General features: G+C 38.1%; 1 protein-coding gene across 1 annotated transcript in view; it reads right to left on the bottom strand.

Moving 5' to 3' along the window:
- Positions 1 to 3,006: 3,006 nt before the first annotated feature.
- LOC139742825 (uncharacterized) overlaps positions 3,007 to 19,245 on the bottom strand; it is a 31,175-nt gene continuing 14,936 nt past the window's right edge. Inside the window, 3 exon segments of the mRNA XM_071653342.1 lie at positions 3,007 to 5,966; positions 14,965 to 17,514; positions 17,778 to 18,091. Of these exon segments, the coding sequence (XP_071509443.1) occupies positions 16,842 to 17,514; positions 17,778 to 18,091 (987 nt within the window). The 3' untranslated portion in view covers positions 3,007 to 5,966; positions 14,965 to 16,841.

The raw sequence follows: 19,245 nt of genomic DNA, 5'->3' as shown, positions 1-19,245 counted from the left end.
GCCTGTCAGCACGCAATTTTGTCACAGTGGACCTGCGCAGAATGCACCGTATCAGATGAGTTGGCTTGACGCTGTGTTTTTAAGGTGCAGACATGGCAGAGGTAATCACGGTTACGATTGTGTTTGGAGAATTCAAGTAGGATTCGACATTGTGTTCATTTTGGTAAATTAAGTAGAATCAGATGAACATGTGAAAAGAAAGTATACTAAGTTCCATCAAGATGACACTTGGATTATGTGTTGTAAAACTTTTCACGTGATCGTGATGCAGATCGCAACCACACATGCTGTAGAGTTGATGACGTCATCACCTCAGAACTCTCCTGAAGGTTTGCGTACAATATATAGATATCGTGTTTTCATAATGTAGCTGCAACGACCTATTTCGCCCTTTAAGTCATCTATGGCAAGTTAGGCCTACTACTAACTTCGATAGTTTGATGCCAAGGGTGCAACTTGCGTTTGATTTTATGTCTAAAGCAGGGTATGTAGTGAAGATTTATGTCGATGTCAATGGGAGGCCTATACGGGGATGGCGTCATTATTGTTCCCCGCTCTACCTTGCACATCAACTATGTTAAAATATGGCATTAGAAATTCCAGATCTCCTATGTTTCAGATCCGATTTTGATGGAACCTTGACCATTCTGTTCGTTTGATTTTATTATTAAAGGGGTATTCCAGACGATTTATATAATTTCACATCATGTAGTATAATACATACATCGATAATGGCTTGTATAGATTTTAATTGTGGAATTTATTATCGTCCTTTCGCAGATAAACCAATACTCTGAAAAATAAAAGATGATACTAGTGCACTGAACAAGGATGATGATATAGGGTTCACACATTCCAGTAATGTGGCAATGTAATTCTTTTACAATACCACTTACTTAGCAAGTTCACCTGTGTAGAATGTGTGCATGCTTTTTTCTTTAGTGTTGCTTCCTTGAGCACCCAATCATGCATTCCTATATGAAATTTCTATGTCATCATCCTTGTTCATTGCGATTTGTTATGAAATTTGAAAACATTCTTATTCCTCATCCCAATCATTATAAATTCCAAAACTCTGTACCCAGTACATGTCTTACTAATTTATAGTTGTTTAAATGCAAAAGTCTAAAAATAATCCAGAGGTCTCCTCAAGTGTAAAAGCGCCCGTTGATTTCGGCAACCTGTATCAAGAAGCAGGCATGAAAAGGCCACGAGCCCCCCATAAAGAGGGATGAAACACTGGCTTGTCATGGATACCAAAATTGTTGTATTTGACTGTTAGGAGATGGGAGAACTATAGTCTGTGCTGCAGTAACGGAAGTGGTCGCGTGAACAAAGATGCTGTAATGGTACAGACAACGATTATCTATCGCCAGCTTTTGTCCATTGCCATGGAGCTAATGGTTCCTAGATTGTCCATTGCTATGGATCTAATGGTACTTGGATACATCACGTGCATCGAGGTATGATGGACGCGATGTGTGGTAGTGTGTGGCATCGTCTTCATAATAAGTTCGATATTTGTTTGTGCAAAGAGAGGATTTAAAGATGAGCGGGAATAGTCACTGCTTGTTGAAGACATCAAAAGAGGCATGGTTGGCGGTAAGGTCATTCAAAGCTCAGCTTTCTGTTATTTTCCTTTCATAATAATCCAGCTTTCCTTTATGTATAGATGATATAGCATCAGAATTCATATTGACCTCATAGCTATTATAGCTTAGATGAATGACTTACAATCTTCATCTTTTATGTGAACGTTAAGGCATGTGTGTGTCACTTTGGACTAATACCCTCAAATTATTCTAATGTAAACGTTTTATTGGAATTAAAGTACGATGCGTCTCCATATTCAAATCGACTTAAATGATGCGTCATATTAAACGAACAACGTTTCATTTAATGGTACATAAAATAAGAAAGTAATTGGATATCAAATTCTTATATTTTCAGGATACATGGATATGGGTCCTGACCACATATTCAATTGAAGATGTTGGGTGATGTCAAAACCTTACATTGGGCTTCCACAGACTTAAGCATCGAATTTCAATACTTTTTCCAAAGTAAAACCATTGCAAAAAGGGTAAGCAAGGTTATTGTAATACTGCACAAATAAATAAATAAATAAATGTGCAATTCCATCCTATAGATAAAGAGGCCCTAGTAGATAGAATCAAATAAAACAAAATATGACAAGAATGGATTACATGTATTTGGGGGGTCAAATCATTGCAGTGGTCTGCAGACATCGATTATTCTTTTATGAATTATCGTCATATAATACCTGAATGTGGTTGTGTTTGGTCAAACATATGAGACACAATGCAAACATTTAAAAATAACATAATAAGTGAAACGCCCACCATTATTTTGGTTTGACGTTATTTAAGTCAAAATGGATGCACAGTCATTAAATCTTCAAAAGTGTAGTGATATGTTCTCAACCTAAATCGTCGTTATACATGATAATGAATGAAGCCTGTTGTTCAGTATCTGCCCACAGATTTCTACAGACGGCTAGTAATGATATCTGTATCATTACGTCATGTAATACACACCCACACCCACACTCCGTTCGTCTCCGTCACCCTCTTTCACTCTCTCAATGTATGCTCTCTTAAAGTATCATCCAACTAATGTCTCTTTCTCAGTTACATTCTCGCCAGTCATCCCTCCTCCTTACAGCTATCTGTTTTGCACGTGTGCCGACTTAAGTAGAAGATTTTGCTTAAAGTTCATGTGTCCCTTTTGCAACCCTGAAAATTAGTTTCCATTCATAATTTGGTATATTGTACAGGTAGGTAATTCAAACATTTCTTCAGAATAATAAAACTGGAAACTTCTTTATGATGGAGGGGGAAACAATACTAACATTTCTAGTGTTTTTTTTTCGGACCCCCCCCCCCCCTAAAAAAAAATTAACGTTATTCTCGCTACAAAAGGTGAGCGTCTTGTTGAGTGGCATGGGGCAAGAATATATATACATGAAGCCTTTGAGGTTTTTTTACGTTAAGATTTCATACACGATGTTCGGAGACATAATTCTTCAACCATGCACAATTTCGTGACGTTTGCAAAAGGGACATACGACCTAAAAGAATGGCAGTCTTCTTCATTCTTTTTCCGTACAAAGCAGGAGAAACGAGAATCGTGTACAATAGCATGGAAAGTGTCACAGACCTCTATTTGCCGTAAGGTATCCCATCATGCCACTCGACACATTCAATACATGAAAGGAGGAAGCGAGGGAAATCAGTGCATCGAATTCAAGCAGAATTTATATGTGATGTTTACTTGACCATTGTGTAATTACAGAGTCAATCATTCTTTAGCTATGGTACAGGCAAGTGAGTAACGTCTTTTGGTGATGTTCTGATGACTAACACGTCTAATGCAAAAAGTACTGAGAATCAAGAGAATGATGTACGATCAAACTATTGCAGTAAACTCAACATTAGATTTTGCCTATCAGTCTAAAACAAAGATGCAACACTGAAAGAATGATTGCGAATAAACTATGCACAAAGTGATTTTTTCCCGATAAAACATTTACAGGTAACTTTTTTATCGTTAGAAAATGTACTGACAACTTTTTACCGTTGTATTGCAACATGAAAAGAACAGATATCTATATAGAGAAAATTACTTGTCATGGCATATGCTTTATTGGTATATAATTTTTTTTTATATGTTTGTAATACTTTTATTGTACATAGATGTATCTTTTCTTATCGATAAACATATCAGATATAATTAATGTCAAGTTTGATATCAATTTATTAAAAAGATGTAATTTTCCTAGGAAAGCCAACTGAACAAGTTTTGTAGCACTACGCCTTTTTGAAATAAAGAAAGCTGCAGAAACTAATCATAGTCTTACGTGCATACTTACAAATTTGTTATAAATCCATATCATCCTTATGAGAGACTTTGTCCAAAAGGCAATGTTCAGCGAATGGAATATATACACGAGTCTTATAATAAAGAGCAACTTTTGTTTTGAGTTTTCTTTCACGAAGCCTTTGTCAAAATCAAAACTATCCATCCATTGGGAAAAGGCACTGGTCCATCAGCTTACTGTTCATATCTGGGATGTCACACTGCTTTGTATACATGTAGGCCTAAAACTAATAACTGCATGCTGATATGTTCGTCCACATTACACTTGTAAGGCAGTTAGTATTATTCAGTCTAGGAAACTCACCAATACATGTATTGAGACTGCATTGTCGACATATTAACTTCTTGCCCATCGAGTCTTCGTCATGCCCTTTAGTATCTTGATCCGCAAAATTCAATATTTTGGCACATATCAAATATCTAATATTTTGTCCAACCACAATAAAGTGTAATGCCTTTCTAGGTTATTGCTAAAAATCACGTGCCTGCGCGATATAAATTCATGAGTAAATGAATCATTTTGATACTTTATATATTAATGAATACGTTCATTTTCCCTTTTCCGAAGATACCTGTAAGCTGCTAATTAGTTCTTATATCTTCCAGTAAGCGTCTTTTCTATGAATGAATGAGATGAAAGTGAGCTCTGCGGGCTGACTGAATTTCTGATGCTGATAGTTTGAACATGATTAGCCAATTCACTACCAAACCTCAATACTGTTACATGCATATTAGTAATACGTTGAAGTGGCGTCAGGCAAATGTACAAAAATATCACATTAAGGCATGTTCAGAGTGTATGTCAGTTTCATTCAATTCATCACACCTCAACGAAATCGAGCAAACTTATATATTACGTAACACTTTTCTTATCGATTAGTACAGTATCAGAAAGAATATAGGATGAGGTACTTTATCTGCTATCAGCACACTGTTGAAAAACTTTGCTTTGAGGATTTTATGCTAATAGAGAACCGGAAAAATTAGTGAAATAGCTTTGCCTACAATAACACGTAAAGACACTGCAGCCTATTCACTGCTATAACACGTAGCAATCTGTAATCGTATGTCCATCGTTTATTTTTACTCGTATTGAATAGCTGATATTCTATGGCCTATTATTATGCGAACTTGAGAATTCTTTGGGGTTTTCTGAGTATTCCCCCGAGAATTCAGTATCTGTAATATCTTTGATTTTAAGACCAACCTGTACAGAAGCTCTTGTTTTATTGGACTGACTGCTCTGACATCCCTACGAGTTGAGGTGCACTCTATGCACAAGCTTTATAATTGTAATGCTCTGTTTGACCTAATCATTTATCACTGTTGTTTGTTAAAATTGACTTGAAGTCAATTAGAATTCAATATGCCATACACACGTTTCCTCTTTACAATAACTTTAGACTGAAGATTATGGAAATAATTATGAATATGAAATCACGCAATTACGGAATCTTGTGAAAAATCGACGTTAGCTTTAAGTGCTCGCCCATTGCTACTCCACTGAGTTAACTTGGCCTAAAACTCGCCATTTTGATTATCCCACCCTCTCTGGCGCTCAGTGTATAGTGATATACCTCCATTCCACCTGTACGCACCGTACACGTTCCACGCAGTATACACCAAGGCATTACTATATTGTGCAGTCAATCGGTCCACGGTAGGAAAGTGATGCAAGGAGAGTCAGTGTCTAGCGACAGATTCGGTTGCTATGCCAACGTGGCTAGCCGATTCTCGCCTTCATTTGATAGCGCATGTAATAAATAATGGAGGTCGAGCGAGAGGGTAAGGATGGCTGGTCGAACACGGCCACTGACGGTTGAATATATTGTGGCTATACGTACGACAGCAATGCGTTGTAGTGTGCATGCTGGGGCGTGAGACTGAGTTACATACAAGCATTAATGACCGACTATCCGGCGATAGTATTTGATGCCTCCCTCAGGAAATGGCTTGCGGATTATTCCTGGGTCCCCCATCAGACGTGATCTGGCTCCTCTTGGCTCTCTCTGCGTCCCCTTGACACTGGGAAACTTGGGAGCTTGATCAGCAAGATGTGAAGTGAGCTGTAATGAATAACACACAAAAATTACAATAAAAACAAACGTAGGCCCTGGATGGATTCACAACTGCAATCATGTCTCACGTGTCAATCAGATTATTTTACCCGTGGTATTTCATAATATAAAAGTAAAATTATATAGCAAAAGAATTTCGAAAGTGTGGAGCACATTCCCCAAATCAGATGATGCGACATTTTACAAAACAAATCAAATTCAAAAGGCCAGTTATTTTGGGGAGCCACATTTTGTAATGACCTCTTTTAATACGAAATATAACTCCAACTGGACACAAGCCGTAAATACCTTTATTACCTTGGAACAGGAGATACTATAGTAACTTGCATGCTTGAAGGGACATACAGTGTATTCACATGACCAGCATTTTCCCTCAACATTGGTACAGTAATATCAGACGTGATAAGAGAGGAAATATGCATACACACAGCCGATATCATGGAGAAGGTTTGTCGGTGTACTCTCTTTATCAAACCATGGTTGTGTTTACACAACTTAAACATGATCATGGTTTTTGTTTATTTTGTTTGTTTTTAGTGATGGTTTGTAGAGTTGCTAAATTATCTGCGAGAAAATACGATTAAAGGTGATATTTTACGGGAAAAATTAATGACATGTGAACATTATCTGGCGTCTACTTTTCGTAGTGGTTGTGCCCACATGTTGTGAAAATATGTGTGATTATTTTCTTTACGTCACACTCATGCATTCTAAGTCCGATTTTTATACAATTACATTTATATACTACTTTTGTGGTTGATTGATTTCATTCAAGTCCCTACAATATTTAAGTCAATCTGAGAAACGTATTAACAGCGCACAGACCGGGGCTTGAAGTGATATGATGTGAGGTATGTAAGTGTATGGTTGACTGGTGATAACATAACATTTATTTTGTAGATACGGTTACTTTTTGGTACATAAGACCAATACACATGATATACTATAGAACCGTAAGCATAACTCATATAGCAATTCACCGACGTTTGAAACCGCGTGAATCACGTAACAAGGAAAGATGATCCATTAATTGCCAATTCACACCTATACACACACACAAACACACACACAAACACACACACACACACACACACACACCCTCACACACATACACACACCCTCACACACACACACACACACACACACACACACACCCTCTCCTAATGTCTCTCTTTCCTCTTTTTTTTTCCTCTTTCTATATCCTTCTAATTTTCTCTTTTTCTATGTTTCAAGCCACCCCTCCTGTCAAAAACAGTCGACCCGACACCAATCCAGACTAATCGTTTCTGATAGCTTCTCGTATTAGGTCAGTGTGTTGACCTCTACATGTTTTCGAATCTCAACTTCCTTTATTTTCGCCTCGCCTGGAATGAAATGCCTCAAATTGTGACAGGCTGGCATTCTCCCAATAATACAACCTCACACCAGTCAGCACATTTCATCGTTGCCGTCAAAAATTCTCGAATCCGAGGAAAGAATCTCCTTTTCCACTATTTGAAGTATGATACATCAATATCTGTGAAGTTTTAACCTTCGTACCTGTTAAAGGGATGGTATAGCTGTATAGTTTTGGTTGAGATAGGGTATTCAGGTTTTAACCTGTTGCGAGATAATTAGGAACCACTTATATGAAATATGCAAAAGCATACATTTCTCAGAGGAATCGAAAGTTTATTTACAAAAAAAAAAAATCACTTTTGAAATGACTGAGATATCCAAAAACAAAGAGGCCCAAATAAAAGGTGGGTGGGTCTCACCTTTTATTAGGACCACTTTGGTTTACTTTATTTTTTTGGATATCTCACCATTTCAAAACCGATTTTCATCAAATAAACTCTTAATTCCTCTTAGAATAATTCTAAATTGTATGTTTGTTAATATTTCATATAAATAGTCTTATGATTGTTTCTCAAAAAGTTCATATCTGAATGCTCATCTCAACCAAAACTATACCATCCCTTAAACCACAACCATCAATGGCACAATGCAAATCTCATGGCCATTGACAACATTACAGCACAGCGCAGATTCGCAAATCCACTGTTTGCCGTTTTACCTGAAGAGAGCTTTTTAGTACACACGGGAAAATATTATCGACTCCATTCCCCTCCTATAAATGGGCCACTCCAGATCTACATTAGTTCGACATGAGAGATGACAATTTTCTTATATCTCTTGTGAATGTAACATATTGACTTGCCATATAGAGCAGTGTATTCAGTATTAACAGAGAGGTGTCTCACTACCCTGGTGATGAAATGGCTTGCCTCAAGGCATTCAGTGATGAGAGTCAAACAAGATTGTGTGGAAAGGATGATAATATGGCGGACAATAGATATGGGTGCAGCCATTAGACAGAGAATTTCAGTGCGTATAATTGACTTGAAAATTGACTCAAGTATACCAGTTAATGACTTGGGATCGTGGTATCATAGAGACGCACATTTTACTGAAAACGTGAAAAAATGGATTTTTAATATTCGTTTTTGATAATATCTCCAGCCCCCTTCAGGGTGGAGGCATACAAATCAACACAACGAAGCCGTCAATGTTCTCTTTTATAAGGCTGCATCATTTGTGTAAGTTCGAGGGAGTGTGTGCGTGTGGCGGAATCTAATACACTCTGCGGTGGAAATGACAAATTTGATTAAGGAAAAAAGACAGATAATAGAGAAACACAATGTATAGACATAACTAGACTGGTATGGAAAGAGATATGTTATTCATAATGAGTGAATATGACAGCATCCAAGGGGCTTCGTGTCTTTACAATGGTATCAAACGGTGTGCCTGGTTTGTCGGTCGATCGATCACTAGTGAGGTATCGCTGATCGATCGAACGAATTCGTTAACAAGACCAACGCCACGGGAATAAGGAAGGGCTTGATCAGAACATTCATGGACCATTTCGTTGCGAAATGTTGGTTTTCAGTATACCAGTACCCTGAGCTCAATCATAAGCGAGTCGAAAGTGTATATAAACCTGTTGCCCGGTTTGGTGGGCAATGTTCACAAACATTATTGTACTCACTGAATTGTGAGATACACAGCAGTGCAAACCCTGGGACAAAAGCTTGCCACACACGCCAAATGACTATTGAATCAAAGTATGGAGTAGAAGAAAAACCAGGTTGATCACGAAATTACCAAGCCATCCGTGATGCTTTAACCATAAATCTATAAGACAGACTGTTTTGTCGTAGTATCACATTCTTAGCAAGACAACAACAACGAGTTATCTCATGAGGCACATCAATTCTTTTTTTTTCTTCTGTTTGACGTAACACGATAAAATGCCTCCACAGGTATAAATGCATCTTACAGATGGGTGGGTACCTTTAAGACTGTGTGTTTCGCTGGGATGTGAATGTGGATAAAGCTTTCATTTTGTCATCTCATACTAACTTTCGATCGAATGATGTGATCAGTAATCAATCAATGTAACGTGCTCAATTTTCTTCCATGTCGTTTATACTGCTAACACTACAAATACCACCGATGAAGTAAATGTATTATAGCGCCACGCCAGTGGGATGAATTAAGTCAAGGAATGCGGAAGGACAATGGAAAAAGAGTAAAATAAGCTTGGAAGGTGATGAAAGAAATGGGGAAATACTAACTCTCCCAAGGACTGTATCATGGTTTGGTGAATACCGACATAACTCGCACAGAAAACCCAGTCGCCAGTGTTTGGTTAAAGGTGTATGTCTGCTCTTTGTTCCTTTTTTTTTCTATATAAATAGACACAGTTTATGTAACTTACTCTTCATGTTGTTTGGTAAGAACAGTGTAACTTCATGATTTAGAGCAAAGTACATGTAGGGGAGACTAAGAGGCATTTTATGCACTAAATGAGGAATGCTTCTGTGCAATGCCCCGAGAAAACAAGACGAATGTTTTGAAATGATTGAAGAGTACAAAGACTTAGTGTCAGCTGACGCCCTGACCTTACAAATGCATAAAGAAATGTCATGTTGTCATATAAAGTCACATTTCTACTATTTTGCTCATTAATTTATGTTATTCAGGTGAAATAAGTAGCCTATATATTTCCCAAAAGTCTTTAAGCTAACAAAAACTAATACTGCGAATAAAAGTATCACTCATAATATATAGCATTTTGCTTGACATCACGACGATATCATCTTCATCTTTCAGCACATAACTCAATCATTTAGTTTCAGAAAATCGAAATAAAACAAAACTGTGAACGAAGTACAGATCATGAATTTTAAAAAAAAAAACCTGTTGATTTCCTTCGTTATCTCTGGAGGTTTTTTTTCCCAAAAAGTGACGTCAGTTACTTTAATAGTACAGGATGTGATCAAACAAGCTGGTTTACCAGAGATGCGCATGGTAATGTAGATGTTTGTGAAACCTTGAAACATCGCATCAAAGTTGCCTTTAACTATTTCACAATAGGACCCCGTAAGGGCAAGACAATTTATGGTTTCGAAAACGACTGAGATTCGTAATTAAAACAAAATTTACTCTCAACCTTGTTTGCACAAAACCCACACCTAATTTTCATGAAGTTTAACGTACGTATATAATTTGCTGTTTGTCGTTACATTCCACACCTGTCAATGCAATGACCTTATATCCCCCTAACATTTACCTGTGCCAAAACTACCAAGATCGACAATGAATGCCCAGGTGAAATACGGCGAAGTTCTGGTTGATTTGGTAAATTCCTCCAATAATCTTTCCTATACCTTACAACTGGACACCGTCATCTGTCTGCCTATAGAATATCCATAAAACACGAGCAAATATTGAAGCAGGGTGTTTGCATAGAGACCACAAATAAAACACACTGAATAATTCGTGGAATTACGGAATTAGGCGCATTCCCGAAATCTTTGCGAGCTTGAAAGCCCTTATACATTGGTTGCGAGCTGTCAGAGTTCTGCGTATCTGTGGCTTAACAACCAAGTGTGATGTTACATGGGGATCTACATATTAAATCTAAGTATGATCATAATACAGAAAAGGAAGACTTCACAATCGCGCGAATATAAGAAGACCTATAAAAATACACAATCGCACACGACTGTGTCTAAATAGGCTATCACATTCTTTCATGCAAAGACCTAACTGACCTCTCCTAACAAAACACAAATAATCCGCACTTGATCTTCGTGGCTGGAAATCAATAAAAACTTTTGACTTTTCACCGATATGGGATGAATCATACTCTTTTGACAAACCGAATGAGCAATGCAAAGTGACTAAAAAAAAAGAACTGAAAGAATGCAACATAGTATATAAAGATGTCGCAGCGATAAAAGGGAGTTGTATATATAATGGTTGATGATATACGAAAGGAGCACATACATACACCAGTAAATATACACCCATCACCACTGTGCTCTACCACTGATTTGACTCACGCCCTGTCCATTAATTAGATCAATATACCTTGAACCTGATGGCGCCAAGAGCATTCTCTTCTGGATATTCTTGGCATTGGTTCAAATAAATGCAACTGTAACATTTGCTTAGGAGATTTGTTTACTTACAAGAGAGGTTTGATATTTCATAAGCATTTCTTTTTCCTTTCATGTACATTATGGTCTCCTTTGCCCTTTACTTAGATGTGTATCTTCTCATGATGATAACACGTAGTCTTTCAAAGAGAACATGATACTCACGTGCCTTCAGCAAACATATCATGCGGTTATTTCTCTGCGATACCTGACATATGTTTCGTTTATCTGATCTTTTTTGCACATTTGATCGATATTGTGGCATGTATTGAAAGTGTTCAGAGGCGTTGTAATATCTACATAATCATCTCCAATATATTTGTTACATTTTTGATCAGTCATTGCATATAAATTTGTGGGGTTTTTTAATCAAATTATTCCAACAAACTTTGAAAACATCTATTTGAGAAAGACTACTGTAACCACTTTGCAGCCCAACATTCCAGTCTTCTTGAGAGAGAGTTAATCATTAACTATCGAAGGCAAACAGTATGGTGGTTCTATCCTCCGCAGCACAGGTTACCTACACATTCCATACAGCACTGATCATGGGTTGTGCTGACTACGCTCAGTGTCACGTATACGGAGGTATACATCGCTGAGTCATTACCTAGCAATGCAGAAGCACAGATCTAGTAACATGACGTAAAACTGCCGCAATAATGTAATCGTGATTACGCCATATAAGTATTACTTTCTACACATGTTAAACATACTGTACCTCGTTTATTAACCAGGGAGATCGAAGAGAGATCTCTCTTCCTATACACACTTGATTCAATCACGTGGTATACAGGGTGGTCCACAACTTGAAATTTTAGCATGTTGCAAGCTCAGAATCTGAGAATATTGCAGAAATTGAATATGCGCGGAGCGCACACAATGAGTACATAGTATGCAATATTTTGCTGCTTATCTCTCTTTGTGCTGCTTACATTCAATGTTCTCTCTCATGTTTTGCACACAAATATCTAAAGTACCTGGTAGTTTGATGTTTCTTATGTTATGCACATGTTTTGCACATTTTTGAATACTTTTACTTTGAGCTTGTTGCAAATTCTTGAGGATGTTGCATAGCATGTTGCTGGCTTTTTAGGATGTTGCACAAGAATTTTAGCATGTTGCAGCGACATGCTAAAACCCCTCGTGGACCACCCTGGGTATATACGTGGTAGGCCTATATGGTTACTCAATTCAATTAATGGAAAACGGCGGTACACTAGAACCTACTGCATAGATAATACCTCTTTCAATAGTTATCCAAAAAAAAAAAAATATCAGTCTGATCTCATGAATTCGCCTGGAAACTGTTGTGATGCTTTAGTTCATAGAACATGAACATGCCTGTGTATACATATAAAATCATACAAGCTGAAGCTTTAATTCTTAATTAATGATCGTAGAGAAACGTTGATATCATCAATAGGCCTATCTCCCAGATATACAGATTTAGGCCCTACTTTTGTTCATACCCGAAGGTATTCGAAAGCAGAAACATCGTACACTGTAGACTTTCAATACAAAATAAACACGAACCCTGACACATTATTAAGTAATTACTTAAATATTCAAAGAATAAATATTTAGACAAACGTTCAAAGAAAAATCATACAATTTGATTTCAACAGGTTATTCACGGCATTAGATTTTTAAAAAATGAACAAAGCATTTCCCCTCCACAAACCACAAAAGTAGAGGCTTCGCTCAATTTATATTGCTAGAATTCTGTTGTCCATACATTATTGCACGCGACAGTGCATCTTTTAGTTCGTTTGTGATGCAATAATATAATGAATACAGTGTATTTCATCCTTGTGTGACTCACCACGTATAGACGCAGTGGGCGAAGACATCTCCACCCACACACACTACTCTCGCACACACAGCAGTCAATAAACATCTACACAGATCGAACATGCGACCAAAAAGTCCATATAGCAGAGCTCTGGTGGCATACGGCAGCCCTCTCAACCTTTGACTTGTTATAAAGCGTAATGCAGTCCGACACCAGATAGATTATTCGACAGATGTGAATATTAATGTACACCTGTCAAGTTACGCCTAATACATGTATTAAAGCGACACAATATACGGAGTTCACTGTGCTGTGCAGCAGTATTACAAACATTAGAATGAAATGCGCTGTGCGCGCCAGCTAGGACACCAGGCGAATCATATGCATTTAACATTATCATCTCTTTTATACTTAAATGTTATCCTTCATTGTAATTCGCAAAGGGTAAGAGTCTAGCACATTGACTTAATACAATTTTTCAAGCATGAGATATGGGCTTCTACAAGTGCGCAAGGTAGGAACAATAGACTTGATACCCGGGGTTGGCCAATATCACAGACACTCACGATTTATGAAATACCAATTCGTGAAATGATACGTCTGGCTGTTAGAATTTCATCGAAGTAAAATGACCAAACCCATACGAATTAAAGTGTTTTGACGCTGCCAGATGGCAGTATATCACTTGTCGAAATATTTAATATGTATGGAACTTATCTAACCCCTTGCTGGCCAGAAAACTAATATACAGCGTTCAAGTGTCAGCGCAATAATTCAACTAATGATTTGAGATGTTCTCTTAAATGTGAAGAATATGTTCAACGTTAGCACTACTTCTTCGGCTGTATTTAACAATGCTTTTAAAATCATACTAACCAATGGTTGCGAATTTAGTTTGCCAAAGTAAAAAGCGTACTTCGTAGAATTCAGATAAAACATTCTCAACACCTTCTCCTTGAAGCATACCTCCTTGAATTCAGAGATATTTTCGACACATGTTTTTTAGCATACTTTCTAGATTTCAGAGACATTCTCTCCACATTCTCCATAAAGCACATTGTGTAGATTCAGAGATATTATCGACGTAGATGGTGGAATACTTGTATGAATGAGTTAAGAGATAATTATGTTTGATACAGGCCTCTTATGGTTAATCTGCTGTCGTGACAGTAGCATATAAGAGTGAGCTTTATTTTTCGAAGAAAAAAAGAAGAAGTAGAAACGCAGAAAGAATATCGGAGACTTCGGCCCTGATGCTAAGGAGTCTCGGTGTGAAACAAACTCAGGACCAATGAAACCAGTTAGGATTTATAGCTGCAGTAGATTTAGAAGGATGTCATCGAGTTGTCAGTGAGTTTGATGAATGTTGTCTGAATTACTGAGATAACACTTTTAGGCCTATGTGGCAAGGCCCGAGAGTTTAATTGATAACGTGATTTTGTAGTTTTGTAGTTGTTGTATTTCTTGGATTTCATTATGTTGCTCAATGTTTTCAAATGGACATTTAAACGTCATAATTCTGAACAAGAGTTGCCACTAGAAATGGTTTTGAACATTAATACATTGTAGTTATAAATAGAGTATGTGAAGCAGATAACTTAGTAGAGAAATCATTAACTACAAAACTCTGCCTGCATGAATTGTGAATTTGATTGTGTGACCACTTATAGTAATATGAATTCAGTAGTAAAATCTGACTTACATTCAGTGGGCGTTGTCAGTATAGTCATGACGTCCTGGCGACTTCAGATACACAGGGAACAGACTGGGTACGGATTGGTGATGACGATGACCAGTCCATTGGTAGCAGTGTGATGCTGGTTGCCATGGAAACACCTCTGAACACCTTACAGCCCTCATCCTGGAGGATTGAGCTCACCGCAGACACTCCTCTATAAAACGTAGCAAGGGCTAGTTTGTTTCCGCGTATCAAGTAAAATCATTCACCAACCCCAGCAGGCTATTTTCTCGAATATTACAGGTTAGGTTATAGTTTTGTTTTTTCGCAGACGTGTTGATCCAAGAGAGTCAATATCAGTCCGTCAGAGAACCACGAAACAAATAACACTTCCCTGTAGCTCATCAATGTGCGATCACATATATCACCTCGCGTGCTTCTACGAACATCTTAGAATATCGATGCTATGCGATCCACTCAGTCTGGTGACGCTTCACATTAGCACATCCCCGTGTGTTATACCCTATGCTCAAACTTGTTCTAGTAACGCTTTAGATCGTCCTCATCTCGGCATTTTTCCAGTTCACAGTTCTCCAAATCACGGCGGATCACAAAATTGTATAGTCTACGATGTGTTACAAAGAAGTACGCAATAAAAAGTCCTTGCAAGTTGTCATGAATCCTGCAGGCAGTTACTTTAGTCGAATTCACGAGGTTTGTGAATGAGTGGGCCATAAAATGGTCGCCTGATGGACTTAGGCAGTCCTTGGACAAGACAGTGATGAGCATTTTTATGTTTTTATGGAGAAGAATGGTTATATCACTATCATAACAAACATTAATTGCACTATAAGCCACGTCATAGTCCTGAATTATCATTTGAATGAATGTCCAAATAGGGCTTCCTGAAAACATTCTCGTTTTATAAATTTCTACATATTTGGCCATTAGTGCGAGACTTTGCACTTACGAGATATGAATAAATTTCATCTCATGATTTGCACATACGTACTACAGTTTCAAGCAGGGTGGCTTGCTACAGTCAATGTGATTACACGGAACCATTACAGACAGTGTAGATTAGTGATGAATAAGCGTGCCGACATGTTGCTATGCGTTGCCATGCGTTGCTAAGCGCTGTTAATGGTAATGATATTTTGGCTTGTCGTCGCCTGTTCGCTATATACTGAACAAGCAATTTTGTTGGCCACTTTTTAATCAGACCTGTAGTTTTCTCTCATTTTGAATCTCAGGAGAGCGGCAAATATGATCTCCAAAAGCGCAAATATCCATTCAGACTGGAACCACACTGACATTCTTCTTGAAGTTTGTTACAGCGTATGGTTAACGTAGGATGAATATTTTTCCCCCTGTGAAAAGGATATCACAGTTAATATGAAGAATTGAACGCGTCCTTTGAGTGTCGTGCTGCGTGTAGTAAGGCAATTCTCTCCTACGTAGAATATGCAACCGTCTCACTCGTCTATCGCACGTACTCATAGTTCAAGCTCAGTGCCGATGAATTTTCAAAGCTGAAGCAAATCAACAGTTTTCAGTTGATGCAAAGAACAAACACGACTAACCTATATAAACTTCTAGTAGTGTGAAAGACGCATAGTCCGAATACATCACAATATTTCTCACAGTTGTCTCCAACAAATTTTTGCAAATATATACAATCAAAGTTCTTGTTGGATAAAGAAAAGGGTCCTTCAATAAGGAGATAAAAAATGAACAAAAAAAAAAAACAGTTCCACGGTCACAACACATTCACCGTAGTATAAAAAACCTATTTCTCCTGTCATGTCCGAATATGGAGTAGACTATAAAACACTGGCACCATGTTGGATCGCCCATCCTGCTATAAACGCTGCTGTCGATTTTTAATCCCACTCGTGACTTTAAACGGTCATTTCAAGCAGGGTAACACTGTCGACTGCTCTCTCTAACTTCTCCATCTCGGCATCGAGATCGACAGCCGAGTCGATAGTTTCAAGGATCTCGGGGTTCTCTGCCCACTCAATTGTGTCCTGGTCTGTGTCTGGTATGATGAGGCACATGAAAGTCTTTCCCGTATTGCCGTCACGTGGATAGATGGTCACTGGAGAGATGTGTTGATGTTCATCCACCCATCGACAGAGTTTGTCATAAACGACTGGAAATTGGTGCCTGAGACTAACTCCGCGATGGCGCAGCTCACGCTGAATGTGCACAAAACACACCTGCCTTGCCTTTTTATCCAGACCACCCTCTGACGGAATTCCAGGCGGTGCTGTCAGAATGAGGGTTTCGCGGTCGCTAGGGGTATTGACCTCGCTCCCGGGACCATGTAGGTCGAAGAGCCGAACTTTGGCACACTTTCGAAGCACGATGCCAGGTTTCCGCGGCAACGGTCGAGTGGGCGTGTCCTGGCAGGCTACAATTGACACGTTGAGGACAAACTTGACCTCCGGGTCGTAGTTCAAGCAAGTCTGTTGTAGAGAGTTGTAGCGGCCTTCTCCCGATTCATCCAGGTCTTGGACTGACAGAAAATCAGGCCACGAGCTCAGCTGGTCTAAACCTTTGGTGATGTACCTGAACAGAGGAAGAAAGTTAATGTGCGGAGGTATATTGAGTACATTTTGTACATAATACATAGAAAACTAGAGAATCGTATCTGATTTATTACTCTCTGTGGTTAATGCCATTAATGGGTGACCATTACCTGCGAGGATTTTTCTAATCTCCTCTTGGCAGCTAAATACGTGTATGTGTTCATGAAAGATAACGCCTACAATACATTCCAATACAGTACATGATTATGTTTATGTATTATGACAAATGCTTTCTTCCCTCACCTGTAAGCCTCCTCGACATTGGAGAAGCTGAGCATCACTGATCCCCGTCCCCTTCTGGCGAAACCCTGGCGGGCGATCCTCGACAAACCCTCCTGGAGAACCTCGTTGTAACGGCTATGGTAGATAACATGCTTGCACAAGCTGTTCACTCGTCCATACAGACATTTTTTCTTGTGGCGATTCCAGTGAGACTTGCGACAGTCACGTGAGCAGTAGTAGGTGTAACAATTATGACAGGTCTTGTAGGATTTGCGCGCCTCGTGCAGACTTCTTACTTTGCTGCACCGTTTGTAGCTACACTTTACCATGATGACCTGAAAATTAAATGAAAATGATTCAATAAGTGTGAGTAGAATATTATACACCTGAAATAATCGATGAGACTATGGACAGCTTATTGGTAGCACTTTTGTCTTTGTTCCGTCACGGAATATTCTACGAAGTTATAGACTTGCTTTGATATAGGACCTACTCTGTCTGAGCATGCAGTGCAAGTTTGACGTTCAGTTTTGTTGTTTTGTGTTTTTATGACTTCTTGTCATTATCGGTAAGAAGTTTGCTGAATATGATTGATTACGGAAAGGTGACAACTCAATTAAGGAAAATCCTTATGGAATCAATATGTAAACTATGCATTCCAAATATTCAAGCATGCAAAATGTTCTGTCTTTCAACTATGAAGAATCTGAATCTTCTTTAGGAATATAAAAATATATGTAAAATAAATCAACGAATAGACCAAGATCCTTTTGGACAATTCATCTAAGATAATGTGAGTGCAAATAAATATCCTTGATAGTGAAAAGCAGCGTCAAGAACAAAATAGAAATTAGTCATGTAAAAAAAAGGAGTGACGACACATTAATATGAAAAAAGGTCTTTGGAAATACCAAACTTGGTGAATTTGAAATATTTTGTCAATAATATTGAATCTTTGATAAATGTCGTATTATTCATCTAATTTCGCATAATGTCAGTCAATGTATGTGATTGTTAACTCTGTAAACCACTTCTTGTTGTGGTCAACTTTCCATTGCAGCCCGCAGACGTATGACAACAATAAATAAACAGTGCAACGCTTAATTAAGATTGATCATAATGTGGAAACGTTCCTAATGAGCTATGCAACAGGTCATCGATTTAACTGTGATCAGGTTGTAACATATCTAATGACAAGAACAGAAAAATATTCCTATACATTAAATTTCCCATAAAGCAATAATCAAAACGTAAACAAACACCATTCTATCGCTAAGTGTAATTCTGTGTTCGTCATTTGCTCATTGATTACATGCGTGAGAAAGTTGTTCTCCGAAACCATAATGCAGTAGTATCGTTCCAAACATGCATTTCTGACAACTTTGGAAAAGTTCGACGGCATTTTAAAAGAGCTAGTTCAAGATGAGTTACACACTCTTAAAACATCCGAGTCAGAACTGACCCGGAACTGGGTCCGTTGGGGTCATAC

Source organism: Diadema antillarum, unplaced genomic scaffold (genome assembly GCF_040938485.1).
Source record: "Diadema antillarum isolate AM-2024a unplaced genomic scaffold, OU_Dant_1.0 seq00001022_RagTag, whole genome shotgun sequence".
Taxonomy (NCBI): domain Eukaryota; kingdom Metazoa; phylum Echinodermata; class Echinoidea; order Diadematoida; family Diadematidae; genus Diadema; species Diadema antillarum.
This window is presented reverse-complemented; position numbering and strand designations above follow the sequence as displayed.